General features: G+C 47.2%; 1 protein-coding gene across 4 annotated transcripts in view; it reads right to left on the reverse strand.

Annotated features, from left to right (window-relative positions):
- Positions 1–23910, reverse strand: part of CKAP2 (cytoskeleton associated protein 2) — a 248826-nt gene that overhangs the window by 40834 nt on the left and 184082 nt on the right. For all 4 annotated transcript variants that reach the window (XM_078657257.1, XM_078657259.1, XM_078657258.1 and 1 more), the window contains one exon: positions 6110–6173. In XM_078657257.1, coding sequence (XP_078513383.1) covers positions 6110–6173 — 64 coding nt within the window. The remainder of the gene's footprint in view (positions 1–6109; positions 6174–23910) is intronic.

Consider the following 23910-nt stretch of genomic DNA (forward strand, 5'->3'; position numbering starts at 1 on the left):
GCTATTATAGGAGTAGAAAAGCTGTGTACCACTGACCAGTACTATGACAAATTGCGCATTTCATTTGCTAATAGTGAGTTGGTGGAAGGTCTTATTGCGGGTCGAAGCCCGTAGCATTACCAATACAAATACACAGATCCAAATAAAGTTTTGTGATCCTGTTACACTGAGCAAGCTAAAGCTCACACAGGTTAAGACGGGGAAGGAGGCAGTCAGCAGTGGGTTATCTACCCCCTTGCACTGACTGCAGCCTCAGTCACTTCTTTGTTGTAAGCCTGTTGCTAGTATTTAGGTGGAAGAAGTGCAGACCCATTCGCCAATAGCTCAAACAACTAGTCCGCCCAAGCTGGGTAGGGAGATTCCGGTATGGAATAAAGGGGATAGATTGAGGGATCAGACTTAGTCTTCAGTTAGTATGCCTCCAGACAAGCAGTGGGGGTAGCATCATAGGGTAACCAGACTTGCCACCTCTCACTGTGTCTCTGCCGTGGACCTCATTAAAATCTTGTCAAGGAATGTAGCAGTACTGACTAAGCTACTGGAGGAGGATGATGATGATGATGATGATGATTGGGGTGATTTTATTGAAACATTTCACATCTGCCTCTTTCAAGAGACATGGTGTCTAGCCCCAGCCCATAAAAGTGAGTATACATCCTTGTGTGGATGCTAGCCAGTCCGCAAGGGGCAGACCGTCAGGAGGGTTGTGCTGAGGGATTAAAACATCACTCCAGTGTAGAATACCCCCTGTGCCTGTTGCCTCCAGTGACATTCTAGCTGTTAGATTGGTGTTTCGGTCTGGCATGATATTAAGAATTTATAATGTTTATAAAAGAGCAGAGAGCAGCAGTAAGGAGACAAATGTAATTAGTCTATTGTAGCACGCACTGTTGGAGAGCCCAGATAAAGATAGGCTTTTGGTGGCCGGGGATCTAAATGCCACCTTTGAACCCATGGTTTTTTCCCTACTTGATCAAATAAAAGACCAGAACAGCCAATGGGGTATTCCTTCTCTATATCTTCCTACAGTTAGGTAAACGACAAAGGTGGTCCAAATATTGGCCAGGACACAACATTTTGATTTGAGGGCAACAAATGGTGGATGTCAATTAGACAGACAAGGTAAAGTGACCTATAATAGGGTAGGACATAGCAGAATAGATTTTCTGGCTAATCTAAAACTTTGGCTGGCAATTGTGGATATGGATATAATGGAGCACCAGAATAGTGACCACAATGCTCTTTTTAGGTTGATCTGGGATGCAGTTCCGAGCGCAGATACTATACGGCAATAAAGATACGGGTGTCCTCTCACATACTAACATTTCCAAGAAAATCAGGTGGGACTGGGTGATGACAAACCCTGAGGTTTTAGAAGTGATCAAGAACAGTGTTACTACACATGAGTCTATCGCATTTCCTGATTGCCTCTAGAATCAAGAAGTTTGCTGACTTCCATGAAAAGCCAATTGCCCTTACTGGAGATAAATTGGGTAAACAAAGGCGGTTGGGGAATATTCTCACCAAACACGTAAACAGGTATAATAGCGAATGTAAGGAAGCCAAATGGGAGCTCATTGTAGCGGTTAAGACCAAAATTCAGCTAGATATAGCTAAGAAAAGAAACTTATACCATCAAGTGATAAATAGAGCCAAAAGAGAATGGCAGAGTTCCATATAGGTTGACCTGTATAGAGCACTTTGTAATAAAGATAATAAGGCATTTTGGAAGTCAGCGTTTGGCTGTCTTAGCAGTCGCAAGCAAACCCTCATATGTTGCATCCAGCCCTCAGAATGGGGGCCCCACTTTGAACAGCTTTATTCCCACAGAGGTGATAATGTCAAGAATGGTGCAGAAGATACCTGCACCAGTTCTATTACGTGTACAGGAGTGGATCAGGGATGAGATTATATTCTGACTGGCAGGCAGGTTTCAGACAAAATGTGAGCACTGTAGATCAGAACTTCCGTTTTGCCCGTAAATACTGAAGAGAGGTGATCATATGCAAGGGTAAACTTTGTTGCCTTTGTCAACCTACGTGCAGTATTCAAACCTGTCCCCCGTTCCAAATTATGGAGGGTTCTTGAGGATAGGGGGCTTCGGATTTCTGTGTTGAACGTTCTTATGAGATTACATGACAACACACTTGTCCAGGTGAGGTGGGGGCAGCATGGGGCCCGGACCAATCAGATCCAGATAGACCGGGGTGGTCAGACAGGGGTGTGTCCTGGCACCCACTCTTTTAGCTGTACATAAATGGCGATATTGACACATTAGATAGAGATGGGTGTGATGCACCAAGGATAGGAAGTCGGAGAGTTCCTACACTCCTTTTTGCGGATTATACTTTGCTAATTTCTAAATCACCTCAAGGGTTGCAACAACATCTGCACTCCTTCCAATTGTTTTGTGTACAGCCGGGGTGGAGCTAAATAGCTCCAGGACAAAATGTATGGTCTTCAGAAATCGAAACCCTGTAGGAGGAGGATGTTAGTGGGTGATATAATTTTCGATGTAGTATTAAGTTTGGATTACTTGGGCATTAAATTGGAACTTATGTTGGGCGCCACAGGTGGAAAAGGTGCATCTTTTCTTGATCCTGTATACCACACAAATTGGGAAAATCCAAAGAAAAACAATATCAAGAAGGGTGACTCCAGCTCTGGAAATTTACAATGACAAGGAATGGGTGCAGTTCTATATGGTGCTGAATTGTGGGGCTACTCACATATTGAAGGTCTTTCTGTGGTGGAACTAAGTTTCCTTAGAACCCTTTTAATCTTCCGGTCAGTACACCATTGACTTCCCTTATAGCTAAATATGGCAAAAAAGAAAATTGTCCATAAGATTGAATGTAGAATAGATTATGGACAACCATGGCTTTGGAGTCTCCTACCGTTATGGTATCAAAGATGTTTTGGTCCCACAGTATGCACGAAAAATACAGTGGATCTGTGCAGTCAAAACTATCATTGAAGTTGAAAATGGATGAATATTGGACTTCACCCGAGAGTATGTGTCAGATTGGACAGGCCAACCTGAAGGGATTATTCTGGGAAAGTGTGGCACTAGACACTGCAAGGGCTCCCTCACAGTGTTATTTATTGATCGGAAACCAAAAGCCACCAACGAAAGCCACATTGATGAGATTGTCCCCTCACTGGCATAAAAACGATCTCCAATTCAGATATGGCACCCTACCCATAAAATCATTTACGCGCAAATGGCAACCGGATAAAGGTCCGATAGAAGAACTGTGTGTAGGGTCGGAAACACTTAGCCAGGTTTTGATTTTTGTCCCCTTTATAAATATATACACATGTAAAATGGATTGTTCCCCTGTGCAGAAACCTGGGCTGGAGGAGCCCAAGGAAACTTTTAGGATACTACAGAGTGATACCCGCCAGATTGTAGCGTTTTGTGTGGGTAGGTTTCCAAAGGCATTCTGGATTAAGCGAGCCAATCTGCTAAAGTTTGTCAATGATCCTGAATTGCTTGATTCTCAAAGAAGTTAGCTGGTGGCAATTCTTTTATATTGTAATTTTACACGTGGTTTAAGTCTTTGCAATTTTTAGGATAATGGCTGAAACATGAATTTGGAGTCTTTCCTATTGTTCTTCTAACTGAAATCTTTTAGATATATATATTTATTATGTATATTATTTACGTTTGTGTATTGTGGTTGTTAGACTTGTCCGCCCTTTGGGTGGTCCCTCCTCATATTTCTTTTTGTTTAAACCACTTTTTCTGCCTTCTCATTCTTTTCTCTTGTCCATTACATTTTTTTTTTTGGTGTTGACTTTAGGTCTCTGGGCACCCTATTATAAAATATTGGTATTAAGGCACAGATGCCCCCCTAAAATGGTGGAAGGGTAGGGAAACACAAAATGGTGGTCTGTCCAGATCACCTCATAGCTTGGGGCCATAGGGTTACAGTGAGGGGTTCGAGAACCTTCTAGTCCACTCCGGACTCCCTTGGCTGGGCTACACAAGGAGGACTGGTGGGCAGACTTTTTGTTCTTGTTGTGGGGAGTCTAGTCAGGAGCTTAGGCAACTGAGAAGGTAGGTTGGTGCGCAAAGTGAAGGTTTGACTGTCCTTAGGGGTTGCTACCTCATTGCTGATGTCATCCCCTATGAGCTGACCTAGCCCTGCCCCCCATTAGCTTATTGAGGCACATCATCCCTCTTGTGTCTGTTTGGGACTCTAACCGAGGTGAGAGGGCATACGAGTTGGCAGTTGGGGGGGGTGTCACAACCTCCGGGAAGGGACTACGAATACTGCCGATACATCCTATCCCTTGTTGTGCGGCCGTCTGGAGGCCTCGGCTGCCCGACTCCTTGCTGACCGGCCGGAATTCCCCGGAGTCTGCCTTATCAGTGCGGGTTCCGAGGCATTGCTGCGGACCCCGGTTTTGCCGGCGCACACGGTGCGGGCTTTGCCTTTCTGTTCGGAGCCCCTGCATCGTGTGGGAAAGGAGCGGCGTTGTGGCAGCCAGTCCGCCAGGCCCCCGCTTAGGTGAACCTGAAGGGGGCCGGCGTGAGAGACAAGTGTCGCTTCCGCCGTATGCGAGGAAGTCAAAGGTGAGGCCAAGTTAAGTCCCGCCCCAGCGCCGACAAGAAAGAGCGTCCAGGAGGAAAGGGGCGGAATCGAAGGGGGCCAACCCTGAGCGAGCCCCCCGCCCTGAGGGAGGTTCTTTCCACATTCCAGCGCTGCAGTGAGGGACGCGAAAGAGAGAGAGATCAACCAGCGAAGGAGAGTGAATTCCTCTCAGGAAGTTTAGCGGCTAGGGTTCCTCCTCCCCTGAGCAGAGCGGTAGAAGAGAACACCTCGATCTGTGGAATCTCAGAGATGCTGTAAACGCCTCAGGCGTCGAAGTAAGCTGGGAGTTAGGAGGAGAGTGTGGAGGCCCTGGGTGCTAGAGACAGCCAAGTTACACTGCGGGTGGAGTTCAGAGTTTGTAAGGACGAAGGATTCAGGAATCGATTCGGTCTGACTGGAACTAATTTGAAACTGGGGCTTGGCAAGTTAACGAGTGGGACATGTTAACATGCTAAAGCAAAAGTGTAGCTATAATTCCTTGAGAGAATTTGCCTCCTTATTTTGTTAATTGAATTCATGAACTGCCTTCTTAACGTGAGTGTGTTCACCAACAATTTTCCTGCCTGTATGGATTGCTAATCTGAAATATTTCCTTAAATGAATGTAGAATATACTCACTGTGTAAATGGTCTATTGTTTTAGTCTGCAGGCAGCATTCTAGGCTATCAACGGCTTGATTCCTTTTTCCAGATACCAATGCTGCAGATTTATCACTGGAACTTGTTTTCTTTCAAAAGGGGGTAATGTAATGAATTTATGTTTACAGCTAATCTATTCTCTCTGATACATTGAGTGCTAAAAGGAATCGCTTATGAAATGTGATCTGGTACTTTAACATATGTTTACAAATGCAGGTGTTCCAGAAGTAATGCCTATTATATGATTTAATGAATTGTATGCACCTGATAAACTAACTGAAGGAAAGATAACGCATTTCTACCTTTTTGTAATTACGGTGTAGTGTCATCTTTGGGTGGATGTACGCTGGATTACTGTGCGAGTGTGGCGCAAGTACCTCAGACAGCCTAAGATTTAGGCCTACCGCTTGAGCCAGGCTACCCCAGGTGGACAGGTGAATCCGAGTCCAACAGCGGTTAAACTTTTATGATCTATGATGATTGAAATAAAGTCTATGATGATTAATAAGGTATAGTCACAACAACATAAGTGACACCTAAAGTACCTAAGCAGTAAAGAGCATGTATGCCTCAACTGAGTACAGATCACTGACAAGTAGCAATAACACTCAATATCAGCAGCTTTCCACTCCTAGCCTTAAATCAAATGTGGGTGTGGGTAATTGAGAGCCATGCATGTATGAGCTGTTCAATAGCAACTGATGCACTCAACTGAATTCCTTTGCTAAATACACAGCATAGGTATGTGTATAGGTTTCAATGGCTAATAAAATAGAGTGCAGAAGATGCAGATTTAAAACATGAACAGTTCATTCCTTCATGCTGCCAACCTTGAATGTGTTGATATTAATTTATTACAAACTTCCTTACCTTTCTCGTATTTTGGAGAGTCCACATTTTGGTTCAGAGGGATGTTCTGTAGCATGTCGACTGTCTGTTGACGAAAACTATGTTAAAACCAAGATCATAGTAGTATAAGGGGGGGGGGGGGGAGTGATTTATAAATTCATCTAAACAGTTCATACATTTAGAGCAGGATGTCTGTACCATTTTCCATATCTACCACCAAACCCAATTTGTAATATCCAAGAACTAATGATTTACGATTATATATATATATATATATATATATATATATATATATATATATATATATATATATATATATATATATATATATATATATATATATATATATATATATATACACACACATGCAAAGTGATCCTTCAAACCCTGCTTGCGCTCCACTACTGGTGCTCAGCATAGGGGCCGGATCATTGCCCAAAACAGCAATTTTTGCTCCAATGATACGGCACACAGACTTGGGTGATTTTTCAGCTCGGTTTATTCAACACAACTTTAACCAACGTGTTTCAGCCTGACCTCGGCTTTGTGCTCGGTAAGTGAGTAATCATTACTTTTTACTTTTATATCCCAACCTGCTATTATGGGGCATTGTGGGATATGTAGTACAATGACATAATTACAACTATTTACAATTTTATCATTTTTTACAATTTAATCCAGGCATTGGGTTCTTATGACATGTATGATTTATGTTTGTTTTGCATTTGTATAGTTCCTGGGTATAATACCCATTTTCTTCATTGGTTGACAGTCATAATATTAATGTGATTGTTACAATGTCTCTGGGATGTAGCATTGCATTTTGGTCACCGCCACTATATGTTTTCTCTTGTGAACAGTTTGGATTTCATCTTGATTCTTCGTATTTCGCTGGTGCTGTGATATTGTAATTTATATCTTAATTTCTTGTGGTTTTTTAAGCGTATAGTACCTTATCACTCTACCAAGTCTGTTAAAATATTGTTGCTGTTCTTCAATTACTCAAGATGTACATAAAGTTCTTCGTCATTGTTCATGCCTCTCGGCACCTTGGTTTTTAATCTGATGAGGAGGCGTGACTCCGCCTGCCTCAGTTTTTTCCATCTGTCGCCTCCTCTTTCGCTAGGTTTTATCATGAGAATCCCATAATATGTCATAGCTTTCCAGTTGCTGTTTTGACATGATGCCATGTGTTTGGCAGTTGCATAGGACATGTCCTTGTTCTTCACCGCTCTTATGTGCTCTAATATTCTTTTCTTTAGCATGCATGTTGTGCTTCCAATGTATTGTTTCTTGCATTCACATTCAACGATATATACCACATGTGTGATTTTTCCTTTTATTGTAGTCATTTTACCATTTGGTTCCTCAAAGCTGTTTTTGTTTTGTCCAATTTTACAGGCTTTGCATGCATTACATTTTCTGAAGCCTTCTTGTTGATTGGTGAGCCAGTTGGCTTTTCCTTTGGGAGTTTTTGTTTCAAAATGGCTTTTGACTAGTTGGTCTCGTAATGATTCCGTTTTTCCGTAGCTGAATAATGGGCCATCTCCTAGCATTTCTCCAATATCTGGATCATTGGATATGAGGTGCCAATATTTCCTGATTTTTGTAGCAATGATCCCACTCTCTTTATTGTACGTGGTTATGAATCGTGGTGGACTTTGTGTTACCTTTAGCGTGTTGTCTGTGTTTTAGGATATCGGATCTGGATTTATTTGCCACTCGTTTTTTTCCAGAGTTCTTTCCTTGTAGCCTCTAGCTTTTAATCTGGTTGCTGTTTCTTCTATTTTTGTCTCTGCATCTGATTCTTTTGAGCAGTTTCGCTTCATGCGAATAAACTCGCCATATGGTATGCTTGCAATTAATGGCTGAGGGTGGAAGCTGGTGCCGTGAAGTATGCTATTGGTTGCGGTTTGTTTACGAAATAGAGTTGAATGAATGGTTTCATTTTCAATAAAGATTTTCAGGTCCAAGAAGTCTATTTCTTTTTTGCTTGTTGAGCATGTGAATTTCAGGCCTACTTCATTTTGGCAAAGTTTGGAAAAATAGTTGTTGAAGTCCTGTAGTTTTCCGTTCCAGATTAAAAAAAGGTCATCTATATAACGGACCCATAAAATGATTTTATCTATGTCCGTTTGGTGGATTGGTTCCCACGCAATTGTTTTCTCCCACCATCCCATTGCAATGTTCGCATAGTTCGGCGACAATCAGATGCCCATGGCCGTGCCACATTCCTGTTTGTACAGCTGGTGATTGAATAAGAATACATTATTGGTGAGGCAAAGCTCAATCATGTCCATGAGCATATTTGTATGTTGAAGTTCCTTTACGTTCCGTTGTTTGAGGAAGTATTTGCAGGCTTTCAGACCAATTTCATGTTCAATTGACGTATACAGTGATACTACGTCAATTGTAGCCAGCAGGTATTCTTTGTCCCATATGATGTCATTTAGGATCCTTAGGAAATCACTTGTGTCCTTGATATAGGAACTCATGTCTTTAGCAATTGGTGCTAGATAAATGTCGACATATTGAGAGACATTCTCATAGAGGCTATCACATGATGACACGATAGGCCTGCCTGGGGGACTAATCAGAGTTTTATGTATTTTTGGCAGGAAATATATGGTGGGAATCACCGGAAAATCTTTGGATAGGAATTTGAGCTTATCCTCATGGAGTAATCCTTTGTTGCGCCAATCTTGTAGGCGTCTGTTTAACTGTATTGTCATTACATTGATCGGATTATTCTGAAGTTTTCGATAATTTTTTGAGTCATTGAGTTGTCTCATTGCTTCCTTTACATAGTCCTGAATATCCATCAGGACTATGTTGCCCCCCTTGTCTGCTGGTTTGATTATAAGATTTGCATCTTCTCTCAACGATGTTATTGCTTCTCTTTCTTCTTTCGAGAGATTTTCTCTTTTGTTTGCGTTTCGTGTTTTCATGATTTTTTTCATGACTTCCACGACTGCTTCTGAGAATAAATCAAATTTATTTCCTGGTGACAGGATTGGGCAAAAAAAAATAAATATATATATATATATATATATATATATATATATATATACGTGTGTGTATATGTGTAGTATATGTGTGTGTATATATATATATATATATACACACACATACATAAATACATACATATACACACATACATATACATACATACACACATATATACATACACACATACATATACATACACACATACATACACATACATACATACACACACACACACATACACACACACATATATACACACACATATATATATATATATATATACACACACACACACATATATACACACACATATACACACACACACACATATACACACACACACACACACACACATATATATACATACATACACTTTTTTTTTTAGAACGTTTTCTTTTCTACTGCTCATGGCTTGCCTACTGCTTCAGCTGCCAGTAAGCAAAGAGCCCTACTGCATTTAATGCGGGTTTAGAGACTGTTCTGCATCCACCTCTTGCTCATGATTCAGTGACTATTTATTCTACACCCCTGCTCCTCATAGGATGGATGTGTTTGCCATGCCCGAGAAGCATTTAGGCTTCACTGATTTAGGTATTCTTCCACTGCAGACATCCGACCATGCATTGCTTGGTCTGTTTTGGTAGCCCCTGCCCCTTTCTATTCTGCTGAGGATTAAAAACACAAAAAGGAGCTTTAGTTCCCAGCAGCCACATGACCCCCAAACCCACACTCTTGTGCAGCCTGCCGCTATATGAGTTGCAAAACACAAGATGATGGACGGAATGTTGCACAATGGCAAAACATTCACCCCCAGTCACAGATCTGGGTTTAATCCATAGTTCTTTTGCTCACCAGGCCACCCCAGTTCAGACATGGCCATATGCAAATCAGTCTTGACCCTGTGCCTCATGGGAACAGTCCAGCCGGAACTGCCAAGCCATGTCTTTCCTGGAATGGAATCAAGCCTCCTAGGACCGGTTTCTGGCGATCAGCCGTCTTCAGCCAGGATAGCTTGACTCCAGTGGCCTAGTGAGCAAGGGACCCACGTCCTTTTGTACCACTTTGTTCGCCATAAGTTGGCAGGGTATGCTCAGACGCGAGTCCCTTACTCACTTTGCCACTGGATTCAAGCAAGCCTGGCTGAAGACGGCTGTAATGCCAGAAACCGGTCCTAGGAAGCTTGAATCCGGTCCAGGGAAGGCATGGCTTGGCAGTTCGGGCTAGACTGTTCCCATGAGGCACAGGGTCAGATTGATTTGCATATGGCCATGTCTGAACTGGGGTGGCAGAGTGGGCTAAAGAACGGTGATGGATTAAACCCAGATCTGTTTACTGGGTGTGAGTGTTTGATTGGTTCAGATGCTCAGTCCATCACCACCCCCTTTTGTACCGCTATATGAGTTGGCAGTCATTTAAAAAAATTATTTTCAAGCCATTCCAAGATGGCACTAATGTATATGCACAGTGGCTATCGTAAATGTTTTTTGCTTAAACTAGAAGGAAAAGCATTACCAGATAGCCACCAACTGTTGGTGAGCACTAACAGCAGCCATCCTAGAATCATCACCCCCCCCCCTCCCAAAAAACAAAACCCATTACAAGAGGAGGTTGGGAAACAAGCACTGGTAAAGCCAATGTGCAAAAGACTAGGCCTATTAACTTTGCCAATGCTCATTTTATTTCAGAGTATATACGTTTTTCCCTTACAGCCGGTGCCTGTAAATGAAGGCTTTTTCACAAACTGTACTTATATTTATTTTTAGTACTTTGTAAACTAGGATAGGTCCAATGAAGAGAGTTAAGACAAGACCACCTGGTAATGCTCAATGCACTTACATGAATAGCTAATACAGAACGTTACTGAATAACTCATTTGCCTGTAACTGTGCATCTCTAGCTTAATCTTACATAAACGCACAAGTTCAATATTCTGTTTTACAATTTTATTGAACTTTTTTTCCAAATAAACCTGCATATATGTTTCAATATTTATTAAACATTAGTTAAAATAAGATTACATAACAATAGTACATACAGTGTTTAGATCACTTGCTTTTACATTTCTTCAAACTGAATCTGTATAGTTACAAAACAAATATAAAAACTAACCAGCAACTTTTTCCTTTAGGCCATTTTACTAGTAGCCAGAGGGGGTAGGAAGTCATCTCTCACTCCAAACCATAAGTAGTTTTAAGGTCAGATTCTGTATTATTTACAATACTCCTAGTTGAATCACTCCTATTGTTCAGAGTAGGTTGTAAGTGAATTATACAAAGATTCTACTGATTGGTAGTAGGTCTAGGCCTCGCCGCACCTCAAACCGCCTCTCCCCATCTGACCTATCCAATTCCTACCATCCTAGTTCTTCAGTCAACAGCCCACCTCCCCCCCTATTCCTACATCCCTGTCATTCTAGGGACCAACAGAATTCCCTCCTTTCCCCCCCCCCCCCTCCCCCAGATCCCCTCCAACTCTCCTTCATCCACTCCTGCCCTCCCTCCCAAAATAACACCAATCCACTCGCCTGCATGCTTGTTAACGGCCAATCAGTCGCCCGACACGCCAGTGAAATCTCCGAATCTATCCTTAGTGAATCTATTGACATCGCATTCCTCACGGAAACTTGGATCAATGAATACTCGAGGATGCTTGATCTACTGCCCCCCCCCCCCCGGATACTTTATCTTCAGAATCGACAGACCTGACAGAATAGGAGGTGGACTGGCCATAATCTTCAAAAACGAACTTTAGCTCTCCCTTGTTAACAACTCTGGCCACACCACCTTCGAATACCTTGAAGCTAAACTTAAAATTCTAGGCGCCCACTCTATTCATTTACACACTATCTACAACCCTCCTGGTGATGCACACCCCTTTATTGATGAACTTGGTTTTGATTTTGTCAAAGATTAATTTTATTATGTATACTTATGTAATTAAAATGATCTTTGACTGACTAACTTTCTGACTTGATTACACAATCCTCATTATTCACCTCAAAGAATCTCTTCCTTGGAGACCTCACCCTCCACTTGAACGACACCAATGATCCCACTACCAACCTCTTTACCAACCTTCTCGAGATCAATGACCTGAAACAACTTTGTCAGTCACCCACACCAAAAGAGCCATCCTGGATGCCATCATTACCAACAATGACTTAGCCTTCCTGACCAACATTATCCCCATTGACTGGTCCGACCACCACCTCATATTGTTCACCATTTCCATCATGCCCATTCCTTCCAAATCTTGGTTTAACCTCGAACTTATCGAAAGACTATCATTAGGACGAATGGAAAGAACCTAGAGACAGCATCCCTCCCACTCGAACCCAACACTCCTCAGATCAGCCAGGTCTACATACAAAAAATTTTTTTTTTTTTAAAGAAAAGGCATCCTTCTTCCATCACAACTCGATCAGGCCAAAAACAGACCTAGAGAACTGTTCAACATTATCCCACACCAAACCTCCTCAGCACCGCCTAACCAGACGGCCTCAACCGTTAGGATTGAAAAAATTGACCACTCCTCAAAAAACAAAAAATTAAAAAAGCTAAAATAGATCAATCCTTTCACTCAACGCAGATCCCAACCAACCCCCTACTTTCTCCTGTCATCTCTTCTAATTCACACTCCCGACACCCCTAGGTCCCCCCTCATACTCACCCCTACTTCACCTCACCCTAACCCCTCATCACTCATTCCTTCTCCTATTCCCTCCCTAAACTATCCCCCACACCTTCCCACCCCTACTCCTCTTGTACCCAACCTCCAATACTCCAGACCAAAAAACAATGCCTCCTGACATAATTTCATCCCTGTAAATGAGCACAAAGTCCAAAACAGTATTAATAAACTAAAACCATTCTCCCAAACCAAAGACACCCTCCCGTCTAACCTTAACCAGGACCTAAAGCACATTATCGTCCCATCCTGGACCTCAATCATCAACACCTTCCTTGCTACGGCAAGTGTCCTGAGGTCCCTCCAACTTGGTCAAATCTACCCCATTATCAAAAACGCCGATGCTAATGACTTAAACAACCTCCGCCCCATCACTAACCTCCCCCTACTTTCTAAAGCCCTTGAAAAATGTGTCTGCTCCAATTAGACAAACACATCAAAAAATTCAACCTTTTTGACCCCTCACAATCAGGCTTCAGAAAAGGCTGCAGCACTGACGAACAAGTTGCTTACCTTTGGTAATGATATATCTGTAAGAAACATTAGTTAGATTCCTTACCTTAGAATTACCCCCAGGCGTCAGACTTGATCCGGGAAAATTTTGCGTAGCAGTACCCCTGCGCGTCGGTAGGCATTGTCTGCGGCTCCCATCCATCGTCTGCGTCGGGATGACGTCGGAGTACTTAGATGCCGCCCTCGCGCGCTGACGTCAATTCTTATACACAGCTTTTCCGCGGCAGAAACGCAGAGCCATGATAAAAACAGACACTGGTGCCATGAAACTAGGGCCCTGAAAGGGATGACCTTAACCCTGGCTATCGGTTTGCAGAACGAGGAGGATGGGTGGGGCGGTAAGGAATCTAACTAACTAATGTTTCTTACAGATATATCGTTACCGAAGATAAGTAACTTGTTCATCTGAAGAAACACGTTCGTTAGATTCCTTACCTTAGAATAGATACCCAGCAATACCAACCCCGGTGGTGGGTCTGCGAACCAAGATCACACCAGAAAGTCCTGGAGAATGGAACAGCCAAAGAAGCCATCTCTCCGGACTTGGCTGTCCAGGCAGTAGTGTCTAGCAAACGTGGGCAGCGGTGCCCATGTAGCTGCCTGACAGATGTCCTGCAAGGGGACTCCCCGACCCAGGGCAGTAGTAGCCGCCGTGGCCAGAGTGGAATGGACCCTCAGCCCAACAGGAGGCTCCTTTTTCGCCAAGGAGTAGCAAACCTTGATGCACAAGACGACCCACCGAGAGATGGTTTGTTTGTGCACCGCCCGTCCCTTATACGCGCCCACGTAACCAACAAAGAGCTTGTCATCCACCCGGAACTGGCGTGTGCGGTCCAGATAGAAAGAGGAGCGCACGTTTTAGGTCCAGACGGAGCCTCTCTTCCTCTTTCGACGGATGAAGGCGGAAAGAAGGTGGGCAAGGTGACAGACTGCCCGATGTGGAAGGCTGTGACTACCTTGGGCAGCAAAGAGGGATGCGTTCTTAAAACAACCTTATCCGGATGGACAGAAAGGAAAGGAGGTTTAAAAGAAAGAGCCTAGAGCTCACTCACTCTCCTGGCAGAGGTGATGGCAACCAGGAATGCAGTCTTAAGAGTCAGAAGACAAAGAGGGCAATTGTGAAGTGGCTCGAAAGAAGCGCACATCAAAAAAGTCAGAACCAGGTTCAAGTTCCACTGAGGCATCACGAAAGGAACAGGAGGAAACATGTGAGGGATGCCCTTCAAGAATCTATTTACAACCGGGGACTTGAAAAGAGAAGGCTGATCAGGAAGCCTTAAGAAGGCCGAAATGGCAGAGGTAGCCCTTGATAGTGCCCAGAGCAGAGCCCTGCTGGGCAAGAGAAAGAAGAAAGAGGAGAATCTCGGAAAGAAGGGCAGAAAGGGGATCCACAGCCTTCGCTGTGCACCATGCCACAAATTTGTTCCACCTGCAGGCGTATACCGTTTTTGTGGAGGGACGCCTGGCTGTCAGAATGACATCACAGACTTCAGGAGGCAAGTTAAATGGCCTCAACTGCCGCCGCTCAATCTCCTCGCATGGAGGTGGAGGCTGGACAGGTTCTGGTGAAGGACCGTCCCCTGCTGCTGCGACAGAAGGTTCTCCTGAAGAGGCAGACGAATCGGGGGACCGACTGACATGCTGAGTAGCTCGTGATACCAATACCTTCATGCCCAGTCCGGAGCCACAAGGATGACTTGGGCCCGGTCGCGCCTGATCTTCAGCACTCTGGGCAGAAGTGGTATAGGTAAAGGCGGAAAGGCGTACAACAGACCGCAACTCCACTCGCGACGAAAAGCGTCTCCGAGCAAGTGCCGCCTTGAATGTCGAAAGAGGCCTTGCGCCACGTCAGAGTTCAGACGCCATTCGTGATCCATCATGCGCCGACGGCTGAGTTTGTCCTCCCTGGCGTTCAAGGAACCTGCCAGGTGTTGAACCAACAAGGTGACGCCCTGGTGTTCCAGCCATTGCCAGAGGCGCAGAGCCTCCTGGCAAAGGGTCCACGACCCCACCCCGCCCGGTTTGTTGCAGTACCACATGGCGGTGGTGTTGTCCGTCAACACCTGCACTTCCCCGGACAGAGGGAAGGAATGCCTTTAGTGCAAGCCGGATCGCCAGCAAGTCCAGAAGGTTGATGTGGAGCCGGGACTCCGCCGGATACCAGAGGCCTCTGATCTCCGCCTCTCTCATGTGGCCCCCCCAGCCAAGGAGGGACGCATCCGTCACAACTACGTGCTCCGGTTGGGGAAGGGAGAGGGATCTGCCGCTGACCCAATTGCGGTCTGTTTCGCAGTGCCCTCCGAGACAGGACATGGTTGGACAGGTTGCCCTGATGGTGGGCCCACTGAATCTTCAGGTCCCACTGCAGAGCCTGCATCCGCCACCTGGCGTGATGCACCAGAAGGATGGAGTAGGTCATCAGCCCCAGAAGCCGCAGTGTCAACCTGACCGAGACCCGGGATAAAGGCAGAAAGATCGGAATCAGAGCCTGAATATCCCGAACCCGCTGTTCGAGAGGAAAAACCCGAAACTGAGCTGAATCCAGAACCGCTCCGATGAAGAGGAGCCTTTGGGAGGGACACAGGTGCGACTTCGGCACATTGATGGAAAACCCCAGCAAGTGCAGGAGTTCGGCCGTAGTCTGGAGGTGGCTGACGACTGTGTGGGGCGCGCCCGCCTTCAGCAACCAGTCGGCGAGGTAGGGGGAAGACTGACACCCCTAACCTGCGCAGATGAGCTGCGACCACCGCCATCACTTTCGTGAACACTCGTGGGGCGCTGGTAAGGCCAAAGGGGAGCACGGTGAACTGGAAGTGCTCTTGGTCTACCATGAACCGCAGGTAACGCCGGCAAGACGGGGATTTGGAAATACGCGTCCTGGAAATCCAACGCTACCATCCAGTCTCCGGGGTCCAGGGCAGCTAAGACCTGAGTCAGCATCTTGAACTTCTCCTTCCTGAGGAAGCCGTTGACGTTCCGCAGGTCCAAGATAGGGCGTAGGCCCCCTTTGCCCTTCTTGGGAACCAGAAAGTAGAGGGAATAGCAACCACACTATCTCTGGCCCAGGAACGCGCTTGATGGCCCCCTTGGCCAAGAGGGAAGATACTTCCTCTTGCAGAAGTTGCAAGTGATACCCCGACACGTGGTGGTACTGCGGTGGCATGGCTGGAGGGGTCGCCTCGAAGGGGAGGGAGTAGCTGTAGGAAGGTGGCTACCTGACTATGGTTACCCCAGATTTTTTGCCTTGTGTTTAGCTGGTTTTCGACTTAGTTGGCCTGGTTCCCTGCTAATCAGGGCCCCAGGCTATCTGCTCTCTCTGTAAAATGGATTCCATGTACCCTAGGTACATACCACAATTGGAAATGGACTCCTTGTCAGCCCCTGTACCATGCACTATAGGTGCCCAGGGCATAGGTGCCACCAAGGCCTACCAGGGGCTGCAGCATATCTTTTGCCACCCCTGGCTGGTTCTTAAATTGACACAACTGGCTGATCACTCAGCTGGGGCAAGGTGGTGTAATCACCCCTTGCTTAGATATAGTATACCTATATCTAAACCTATATCTGGACACATATAAACCTGTGAGCCACTCCTATGGAAGGCCTTATCAATCCTGGAGGCAGAGTGCGTGGTTTAATGTGAGATGGAGCTCTAGCATGAGCTGAGCCTGTCTGCAGCTGTCGGGAACAACTCCCTAAGCTGTTTCAGGATAATGCCATACCATATACTCTTAAGTGCATTATAATCCTCGCGGTTATATAGCAACTTTGGTTTGGCTTTATCAAAACATGTCGTGTAAGGTGTCATACGATTTGGAATACTATCCCCTCGCCAGTCCTGGCGACAGGGATAGCATTCCACCCCTCTAGAGGGGGAAGACATGTTACTTTACTGAAATGCGGTTAATTTCTAATAGGGCCTCAGATCCACAAAATGGATGCTTCTGCCACAGACACAAGTCTGACCCCCTGTAGCTGACCGAAACTCAGCCAAGGGGGCCTGGACAAAGGGTTTCCTGTCGCAGGGAGGTGTCACACCCCCCCAGACAGGAGATAGTGGATTGTAGCAGGGAGGTTTGAAAGAAACCAGACACTGCTTGGGGCGCACAAGGCTGCCCCTTGCATAATCCGGCCAAACCGGTTCTGGGGCACCCCAGCCCCCGACCCAGCGCGGCCTGAATCAAAGGAAAGGGGTGTAACCACCCCCTTCCTGGGTCCCACCCATAGGAGGGGACCTAGCAGGTAATCCAGCCCCCTGGATTGGTATAAGAATGGGAGCAGTGCCAAAGCACTTCAGATTATCCTGATGAAACGTAAGAAACGAAACTCTGGACCCTTCGACATCCTACTCAACGTAGAAGACTGAAGAATCTCCCTTGTGGTCAAGGAGTGACCACCCTGTGCAAACAGGCACCATCCAGCACCTCGACGTCTGCTTTGTTGCAGTTCCCGCCGGAACTCGAGCGACAGAGATAGACGAGATCAAGCTTGCCTGCCTTCTAACAGCCCGATCCACAGTCCCTGCAGAGCTGAGACCCGTGGAGGCGATCGGAAGCGTGGGGCACGCCATCTTGGAAAGACCACGAGACGCTGACCGTGCAGCCCACGAGTGACCCTCGAAGCTGTACACCGGGGTTTGAGAAGCCCCAACCCTGAGCCACTCTTGCACCGAAGTTCACCCCTCTACACTTGACGAGTGCTGCGTGGGGCCCTTCTGCTTCTTTTGGCTCAACGCGTTGGCCCGGTCACTTGCCAGCCGGCTTGTGGCCCCTGTGCCGACGAAACTTGAAATACGACTTGTGATTCTGGTTGCTCCAGATTTACACCAGCTCCCCTGAAAAGGAGCCCCCACTCTGACCCTCCTGGTCCGAGTGAGAAGCAATCTTCCCGTTCCGCGTGGATTGCTTTTGCCAAGTGTTGTTTGCTCCAATCTTGAAGCCGACAGTGCAGACGGCGAGAGCCTACGTGGGACAGATCGTGACCCGCTCCTGGACGTCGCAGATGCCCCAGAGCCCACGTGACAGCGGAGAGAAGCTCCTCAACAACCACCTGATTGCGCCCGACATTGCCTCATTCCGTCCTGGTTCCACCCTGGTCACTGCTGAGTGACCCAGACTCTGTCCCCTCTGCTTTCAGGTACTTCTCGACTTGGGTCCACCCTTGGATCCCACCGGACACTTCTCTTTCACCTCGCCTGCAGCCTCTTCAGCTTCAAGCACCAAGAACCTGCGTGACGAAACCCGACTCAACTTCGACCCTATGCACCCGCTTCCTGTGGGTGAGGTAACATTGCAACGCCGGTGTTCCCACACTGGTACACACCTCTAGGGCCTGTGTCTAATGTTTTGTCTTTCTAGGTTCAGCGGAAGTGTCCTTAAACTCTATTTGTGTAACTTTTAAGCACCATTGACTAACATTGGTGCATGCGTGCGCTTTCAGCGCTGCACCCGAATCCCTCGGGCTTTTCCCGACTTTAGCATTGCTTGTCCCGACTGCTCCCAGCGATTCCCTAGGCCCTAGGCCTAACCACTGATCGATTGGTATCTCTTATACCACTTGTTTAGTATATGGTCTGAGTGGCCCCTCGCCCTCATCCATAATTGTGCAACTTTGTATGTTATACTGTGCTTTTGATTTAACGCTTGTGCCCCTTTATTCATAAAGAGTACTGGGGATTATTTTGAGTAATAAATACATTTATTTTTATAATATATACTTGTGTGGTGTCCTTTCATTTGATATTACAGGACTGTGATTGGTAAAACAGCTCGCTTAACACGACCTCTTGAGTTAAGCCTTTAAGGCTGCTTAGTCTATGCTACCATTAAGATAGCTTGTCTACAAGGTTGACTTACAACCAGACACCATAAGGGGTTATTTGGACTGATACAAGGTGGTTCCAGAATTGGAAACATCATATATCAGGCCAACTTCTCACAGTAGCCCCTTCAGACGATTTGCAGCGCCCACCTGTCCGATGTGATGGTATGCCAGTGGAGGAGGTGATGGCGGACCCTGCCCCCCACTGGCGTCAGATGGGCCTGAAAGCTCGGACTAGGAAGGCTTTGAGGCAGATGCGGCGGGAGTGGATGTGGACTGGCTTCGCCGTTGTCCCCTGGCACCGCCACAGCAGTTACCACATCTGCCGCCGCGCTGGATGTTAGACAGCGGCCCATGGCTGGCAGGACGTTAAGGGGCGCCCCTTACTTGGCCGCGAAAGGCAGACTGCTGCTGACGCTGGCCCGAGAGGCCCAAGGACTTGGCCGTAGCCCTGGAGTCCTTGAAGCGTTCAAGCGCATGGTCTGCCTTGCCACCAAAGAGGTGGCTGCCATCAAACAGCATGCCCTTGAGGGTGTTCTGGACATCAGCCGAGAAATTGGCGGACCTCAGTCAGGTGTGGCGGCGAACCGCCACAGTCGTTATCGCCCTGGCCAGCGAGTCTGTGGTATCCAGCCCACATCATATGGAATACCGCTCTGCGTCTCGTCCCTCCGTGAGGGCTTGAGCGGGCTTCGCCCGGGCCTCCTCCGGGCACTCTGGCAGCATGGCCGCAACCGTATCCCACAGAGAGTGGGTATAACGGCCCAAAAGGCAAGCGTTGTTGACGGACCGCAATCCACAACTAAGGGACGAGAACAGTTTCTTACCAAACTGTTCATACCTTTTGGATTCCCGATCTGGGGGTGCAGTCGGGAATGCGGATTGGGAAGTAGAGGCCTGGATAACCAGGCTCTCGGGGGTGGGGTGGGTGGACAGGAAGCTAGGTTCGCCCGGAGCTGGGTGGTGGCGCCTGGCGACGTTCCTATCTACAAGGGGGCCTGTAGCGGCAGACAGAGAAAAGCCAACAAAGCCGAAAGATAACCCTTAACCGTAGCCACAGCAAAACCCTGCTGCGCCAAAGAGAGTGCAAATTGAAGAATATCAGACAATTTAGCCTTCAAAGGGTCAATGGACTTCTCTCCACACCAAGAAACAAACTTAGTCCATCTATAAGAAAAAATAGATTTGGTGGATTAACGACTGGCCGATAAAATGACATCCACCACATCATGTGAGAGAGAAAAGGAATTCAGGTTGCCCCGTTCAATCTCCATGCATGAAGGTGTAAGGTCTGGAGGTGGGGGTGTAGAACCTGCCCCTCCATCTGAGAGAAGAGGTCTGCCCTGAGAAGGAGACGGAGCGGCGGGCATGAGGAGAGGTGGAGAAGATCTGTGTACCACACTCTTCTTGGCCAATCCGGGGCGATCAATATAACTTGGGCCCGGTCTTGGTGAATCTTCCTCAGAACCCGAGGAGTGGAGAGCCCCTGAAACGCATCTCCCAGAGCTCCTTGCATCGGAAACTGGAGACCGCAGAATGACGGGCAGTGAGCATTCTCGTGAGTGGCGAACAGGTCCACCAGAGGAGTCCCCCACGTCCGAAAGACTTGATGAACCACATCCGGGTGAAGACTCCACTCGTGGTCGGCTGAAAACTGCCGACTGAGACTGTCTGCACGCACGTTCAGCACCCCGGTCAGATGATTTGCCATAAGACAAATCTGATGATCCTGAACCCAGGACCATAGACGCAGAGCCTCTCTGCAGAGACAATGCGACCCTACTCCTCCCTGCTTGTTTACATACCACATCGCGGTCGTGTTGTCCGTCAGGACTTGCACCGACTGACCGCGAAGGGAAGGAAGAAAGGCCTTGAGTGCCAAACGTATCGCCCGTAACTCTAGAAGATTGATGTGAAACAACCTTTCCTCTGGAGACCAAAGACCCTTGATCTCCAGATCCCCCAGATGAGCACCCCACCCTAAAGTGGATGAATCCGTTATCACTGTGGCCACCGAGGGAGGTAGCTGAAAAGTCTTTCCTTGAGACAGATTGCCTTCCATGCTCCATCAAGACAGATCCGCCACAGCTTCTCTGGAGATCCTGACTGACTTCCTGAGATCTCCGTTGTGCTGATATCACTGCCTGCGGAGGCACCACTGGAGCGCCCTCATGCCAGCGTGCATGGTTGACCAACAGACTGCAAGAAGCCATCAGACCGAGCAGACGAAGGAAACTTCAGGACTGGAACGACCGATCCATTGTGAAATAAAGGAATCATTTCCTGTATGTCGCGAATTCATTGTGGAGGAGGAAATGCCCGACATACAGTTGTATCCAGTACTGCACCTATGAACAGGTTGCGCTGGGAGGACACCAGGCAATATTAAGGTACATTTATCGAAAAACCCAACCTGTACAACAACTGAGTTGTAACCTGCAGATGATGGAGCACCTTCTCTGGAGATTCTGCTTTGATCAGCCAGTCGTCCAAATAAGGGAATACCGGTATCCCCGACTTTGAGATGTGCAGCCACCACAGCCATCACCTTGGTGAAGACTCGAGGCGCAGTAGTAAGACCAAACGGAAGGACCACAAACTGGTAGTGTTGCGAACCCACCGTGAAACGGAGATACTTCCTGTGCGACTTCAGGATAGGGATGTGAAAATACGCATCCTGCAAGTCGATCGACACCATTCAGTCTTCTTCCAGCAGCGCTTGCGCAAGGGTGAGCATCTTGAACTTCTCCTGCTTCAGGTAAAGGTTCAGGACCCTGAGATCCAGGATTGGACGAAGTCTGCCATCCTTTTTGGGGATCAGGAAATACCGGGAGTAGCATCCCTGACCCCTTTCCTGCTCCGGAACCACCTCTATCGCACCTTTTCTTAACAGTGCCAGGACGTCCTCCTGCAGGAGCAGCCGATGGTTCTCCGTGCAAAAACCTTGGCAAGGAGGGTAATTTGGGGGAAATTCCAGAAAGGGAAGAGCATACCGATTCTTTACGAGATTGAGAACCCAAAGGTCTGATGTAACCGATTCCCAATCCCGCAGAAAATAGGTAAGCCGGCCCCCCACATGACCCGCATGATTCGGAATGGCGGATCTAAGGCTGCTTTGCTGTTGTAGGAGGGGGGTGGGTAGAAGAAGAGGAGGAGGAGAAGGATGCCCGACGTCCGAGGACGAGCTCTTTGTCTGCCCCTGTAGGATCTATACAACGGATTTTGTTGCTGCTGTTGTGACTGCTTATAGGGATGAAAAGAATATCTTCCAAAGCCCCTATACCTTTTGTTCACAGATCCTCTAGTTTGCAAACCCAAAGACCTGGCTGTTGCCCTGCTGTCCTTGAACCTCTCCAAAGCAGCATCAGCCTTTTTACCAAAAAGGCCTGAGCCATCAAAGGGCAAATCTATTAAAGCAGCCTGAACATCTGCAGAGAACTCTGAAGTTTTCAGCCAGGCAGCTCTGCTGGTGGCAATCGAAGACCCCATGATCCTAGCCACTGAATCCGCTGTGTCCATTCCGCTCTGTATGACATGCCGAGCAGCAGCCTGAGTGTCAGCAAGCACCTCATTAAAAAGGTTTGTCCTCTTCAGGAAGTTTAGGTGTCAGTTGCTTTTCAGTATCCATCAAGGCATGGATATAACGACCCAGAAGGCAAGTGGCATTCGTAGATTTGAGGGCCATACTTGCTGATGAAAAAGCTTTTCGCAGATTGGTCCTGCTTTTTTGAATCCTTATCACCAGGCACCACCTGGGGAAAAGCACCTGCAGATCTTTTAGAGAAGGCTGCCGGTACGATTTAACTCTCAGGCAAAGGATGAGAGGATAAAAAGTCAGGGTCCCCAGCAGCCACTCTATAACGCCTTGCAACTACCTTAGAAACCGCAGGAGCCGTAAGAGGCCTACTCCACACCTCCAGGATAGGATCCGTTAAAGCATCAGTAAAAGGAAGCATAGGTTCCACCACAGATGAGGGAGAATGGAGGACTTCAGTCTAAATGTTTGATTTATACTCCGCAGTGGGCAAAGTCAAATTCAGCAGATCCGCTGCCTTCTTTATAACCACATGGTAGGGAGCCACATCTTTGGAAGGAGGATCCGACACCGAGGCTAAAACCCAATCAGGGGACAGTTCCAGTCCACCTACCTCTCTTAAATCATCAAAATAATCCTCAGATTCTTGAAGCTCACCCTCTTCAACCTCAGCTTCCCTATATCTTTGCTCCTCCAACAGGCGCTGGGCTTCACGCCTCGACCTCTCCTTCCGGACCGACGTCGTCGGATCCGGAATCTACTCCGAAGGAGCCGTAGTCGAACACGGAGCCGGAGTCGAACTCAGAGTCAGAAGACCATGCCGAAGATCTTGAGGTCGATCCGGAGCCGGTGAAGCAGGAAACGGCGTCGATGACTTCGGCGGCGCCGAAAGATGCCAAGGCGGTGTCGGCATAAACTGCAAGAACGGCGTCGGAGCATAAGTTTGGGGAACTCCCAAATTGTATGCCAACGGACCCATGGGACCAGCCGGTGCTCCAGAGGGGCACATGGCTCTCGCATAAACACCATACATGGCATTTAAGAACTGTGAGGGGTCCTGTCCTGGACCCGGGAAAGGAGGATACGAACCCACCGGCTGCTCTCGAGGAGGCTGCACCGGAATAGACTCTTCTTGTTCCTCCAGTTGGTGAGCCGGAGTCGTCGAGCCCTGGGGAAAGGTAACCTCTTCCTCCTCCGAACTGGAGACCGAGACGGAGCCGGAGAGGGATTCGACACCTGAGCCGGTAAATGCTCAGGC

This window comes from Lissotriton helveticus, chromosome 8 (genome assembly GCF_964261635.1).
Source record: "Lissotriton helveticus chromosome 8, aLisHel1.1, whole genome shotgun sequence".
NCBI classification, from domain to species: Eukaryota; Metazoa; Chordata; class Amphibia; order Caudata; family Salamandridae; genus Lissotriton; species Lissotriton helveticus.